This window comes from Etheostoma spectabile, unplaced genomic scaffold (assembly GCF_008692095.1).
Source record: "Etheostoma spectabile isolate EspeVRDwgs_2016 unplaced genomic scaffold, UIUC_Espe_1.0 scaffold461, whole genome shotgun sequence".
NCBI lineage: Eukaryota > Metazoa > Chordata > Actinopteri > Perciformes > Percidae > Etheostoma > Etheostoma spectabile.
The window spans coordinates 290,766-294,770 of record NW_022605614.1 but is presented as its reverse complement, the minus strand read 5'-3'; the positions used below and the strand labels follow the sequence as shown (position 1 = coordinate 294,770).

At 43.0% G+C, this 4,005-nt stretch overlaps 1 protein-coding gene across 9 annotated transcripts in view; it reads left to right on the top strand.

Moving 5' to 3' along the window:
* The window catches only part of LOC116686737 (actin-binding LIM protein 3), a 45,422-nt gene that overhangs the window by 24,475 nt on the left and 16,942 nt on the right, over window positions 1-4,005 (top strand). For all 9 annotated transcript variants that reach the window (XM_032511776.1, XM_032511775.1, XM_032511772.1 and 6 more), the window contains exons 5-6: window positions 287-413; window positions 538-631. In XM_032511776.1, the coding sequence (XP_032367667.1) occupies window positions 287-413; window positions 538-631 (221 nt within the window). The remainder of the gene's footprint in view (window positions 1-286; window positions 414-537; window positions 632-4,005) is intronic.

Genomic DNA, 4,005 nt, shown 5'->3' with positions numbered 1-4,005 from the left:
GTGTGTGTGTGTGTGTGAGACAGAAACAGGTAGAGAGGGATTAATACATACAGTACATGTCTCACGTGAGGGGGATTTTATGTAAGAAGGTGTCAAAGAGGTAGAAAACTACACTTATGAGCACAGTTGGTTTTTAAAGATGTACAATTACCCTTTAGCTCACGTTGTCTTTCTCTGTCTCCTTCCTTTTCCCCTCTCCACTTCTTTTCTCTTCTCTCTGTCCCATCCTTCCCTCTTCCTGTCACCTTTCTTTCTTTCTTTCTTTCTTTCTTTTTTTTCTCTCCAGACTGTGCCGGGTGCAGAGCTGAGATCAAGCAGGGTCAGTCTCTCCTGGCGTTGGAGAAACAGTGGCACGTCAGCTGCTTCAGATGTCGGAGCTGCAACATGGTCCTCACTGGAGAGTACATCAGCAAGTGAGTGTGTAATGTCTCACTCAGAAGAAACACATAAACAGACATACTGGATTTTTCATATCCACCATGGGCTAAACTGTGCGTTCAACACGCTACAGCAGTTTTTCTGAATTCTCTATTGCAGGGATGGAGTGCCATACTGTGAGGCAGATTACCACGCCCAGTATGGGGTGAAATGTGAGACCTGCAGCAGATACATCAGTGGAAGGGTTCTGGAGGTGAGAACGGGACCAGATTTCCACATGAGTTATCGCAGATTTACCCACACATAATTTTGCAGTAATACAGAAATCCAAATTGGGAGTTGACTGTATGTAATCAGCGTTATCAGAATCGAGCCACCGTTTAAGCCCCGCTGTGCTTTAGGGCGGGAGCGACTTAAGATGGCAGTGATAGAAAGTGTTTGCAGCTTTTCCATACCAAACAAATTCAGCTGCAGTGTGTTAGCAATTACAATAGTCAAACGTAGGTGCATAACCATGTGTGTGCACACGCTTTTTGTTTGATTTTATGGGCTTTTCCACCTTTAATTTTAAATGTTTTAACTAAAAGGAGAGTTAGATGAGAAGGGGGAGACATGCAGGATATCGGAAAAGGTCAGATTCAAACCCTGGACCTCTGTGTAGAGGAATAAACCTCTCAGCATATGTGCGCCTGCTCTACCACTGAGCCAACCTGGCCACTTGGAAGCACAGATGAGCAGAACAGAGACGTACCTGCACCTACAGGAATCAAAAAGCTAGATGGAATCTTTACAACTTGTAAGGAGTTGAGAGGAAAAAGGAGTTATAAAAAGCTCAAAGGGGGGAAAAGTGAAGGGAAAAGATGGAAGCAGGAGACATGGAAAGCAAATTCTGCACTGATAGAAATCTATGTGTGCTCTTACGCTAAAGCACTTTTAAAAGGGATGGAAGAAGGAGTCAACAGTGGAGAGAACAAGAGCAAAGGAGAAGGAGCTGAGGCGGACAGAGGAAGACACACGTGAAGGGGGAATAATGAGGGGACTAGTTTTGAAAATAATAAAAGTGATAGACTGTACATGCTAATTAAATGTTTTGGAAGAGTAGTGGGTGTCTCTTGGGATCTGAGGAAAATGAAACAGCTGTAGTAAAACCTTATCGGACACGGACATAAACACGCACACACAGACACACACACGCACGCACGCACACACGCACAGACACACACACACACACACACACACAGGCACACGCACGGGGCCTTGTTGCTGCTGTGCTTGTCAGAATGACTGGTGTGAAGTGTTTTGTTCCTGACTGTCAGCCTCCCTGGGCTATTTATAGACATGGGGACATGTCAGCCTTCATCTGTGAGTCTCTCTCTCTCTCTTGCTCTCTCTCTCTCTCTCTCTCTCTCTCTCTTGCTCTGTTTCTCTCTCTCTCTCTCTCTCTCTCTCTCTCTTGCTCTGTTTCTTTCTCTCTCTCTCTCTCTCTCTCTTGCTCTCTGATCACATGAGCTTAGAAGCATGACATTTATTCTTTTCTCCTGTCAAATTTTGATATCGTAATGATTTGCTTCTTTAAGACCTAATTTGACTCACAGAAAGTCAGATCTAGAAACACATGAACAGGATGCATTTAGGATAAGAATAACACATACATTCTATCTCGGTACTTCACAGACGATGTGTTCATTTTAGCACCTGATTTGATCTTAATTTTATTTTTCCGCCAAAAAATTACTAGTTTTGGTCAAATTTTAGTCATGTCATCTTTTGTTTTGTTCTAGTTAAAATGAAAAAAGGAAGAAGTACATCTGCTGATTTTACCACTCTACAATGTTGGAAGAAGTTAGACGTCTGGTCTTTCTGCCAGAAAAAAAAGCCCGTCGGGTAACAAAAGTACTTGGTTAGGTTTAAAAAAAAAACTTATGGTTCGGGTTCGAATAAACCCATTCTCTGCACTCTGCATCTTTATCTGCGCATACTGGGGATTCCACAGATGCATGCAAGTCGTTGAATAAGGCTTTACATAAAGCAGTAATTAGTTTATTTGTCCATTCAATATTATACATTTTGTCATGGTTCTTGTTTTTTTTCATTGGATATGGTTATGACAGAAACAACCCATTTTTAAATAGTTTTTATTGACGGAAACAAAGCTGCAAAGAAGCAGATGAATCATCAATTAATCTGTTTCAGTGTCGGTACAGCTTGCCAAACTCTCTTTTCTCCTCCTTTGAAATCTATCTTCTAACACTACTCTGTCTGTCTGGGTCTGTGTTATGATTAGGCTCGTTCTGCAGAGTCGCTCTTCAGCCCAACTTTCCGGAGCCAGTGGTTGTTAGTTTAATGAGCAGTTTAGAATAGATGGGGAAGGGCAGAAATAAAGACGGGGATGCGGAAAAAAGAGGAGCCTAAAACCTCCTTTTTTAGTTTCACTTCTCTCCTTTTCCTTCCTTCCTCCGTGTCTTACCAATAAATATAGCAGCCTGTAAAGGCCACCGGTGAGAATAGGGGCCTCATAAGAAATGGTGATAGCACTTGTTAAAGTGATAGCGTATAACCACAGACGGTAAACACTTCGTTGTTTCGGAACGCACGGGATGGAAGTGCAGCCTCCTCTCCGGGCTGTCCTTGTAGAGTCACCTGAGACCGACACGGAGAGCAGGGATTGGCTCAAATACGGCTTGGATACATTAAGAAGCACACTGTGCACTGGCAGTTCTTCAAAGAGGTTTCCTGCAAGTATCAGTTTTATGAAAAGCAGGGAAAGTCAATGCAGCAGAAAATGATACAACAAGCAAACACACACACACACACACACACACATACTAAAGCACACAGGCTGCTGGTTGTGTTCAGATGAAACAGTTCAGGTCTCCTCGACACAGGCCACATGTCAGCAGTGCTTCTATAAATAGAAATTCTCTAATGGTGTGTCAGGAAGGCGGAGGTGACGGGACGGGGCCACGCCTCAGCCGTCAGCCCTGCAGGGACACAGGAGAAACATCAGGACCGTGAACTGGACTGGATTAATGGAAGGAGCCAGCACGGTGACATCATACTGCATCATTTCATGTGTCCATTTCACCTGTCCAAGGACATGAACCTTCTCTCACATGACCACCTAGTTCCCTCTTTCTCTCTGTAGCCTACACACTAGGGCTGCACAATTAATCACAATTTTATTCAAATCGCAATATGGACTAGTGCAATATCCAAATCTCAGGGAGGGGCGCCATATTTGTTAATGGATAAATATGTGTCAAACCATTCAGAATGAAGTATCGTGGTGCAGCAGAGACGTCCCGGCCTACACATCCTATCCAATAGTTGAAAGAAAACATATTGTTGTGTGAAACAGATCCTTGCAAAAATTTACACTATAGTCATTGGAATTTTTAATTTTAATATTTATTAAGGGAAATGAGAATAATGATACAAAAACAACCATTCCCTCCAATATCAGCAATCACATCACATTGCAATATCATTCAAAATAATCGCAATGAGATATTTTCCTCATATCATGTGGCCACACACACACACACACGCACACACACACACGCACGCACACACACGCACACACGCACGCAAACACACACACACACACACACACACACACACACACAC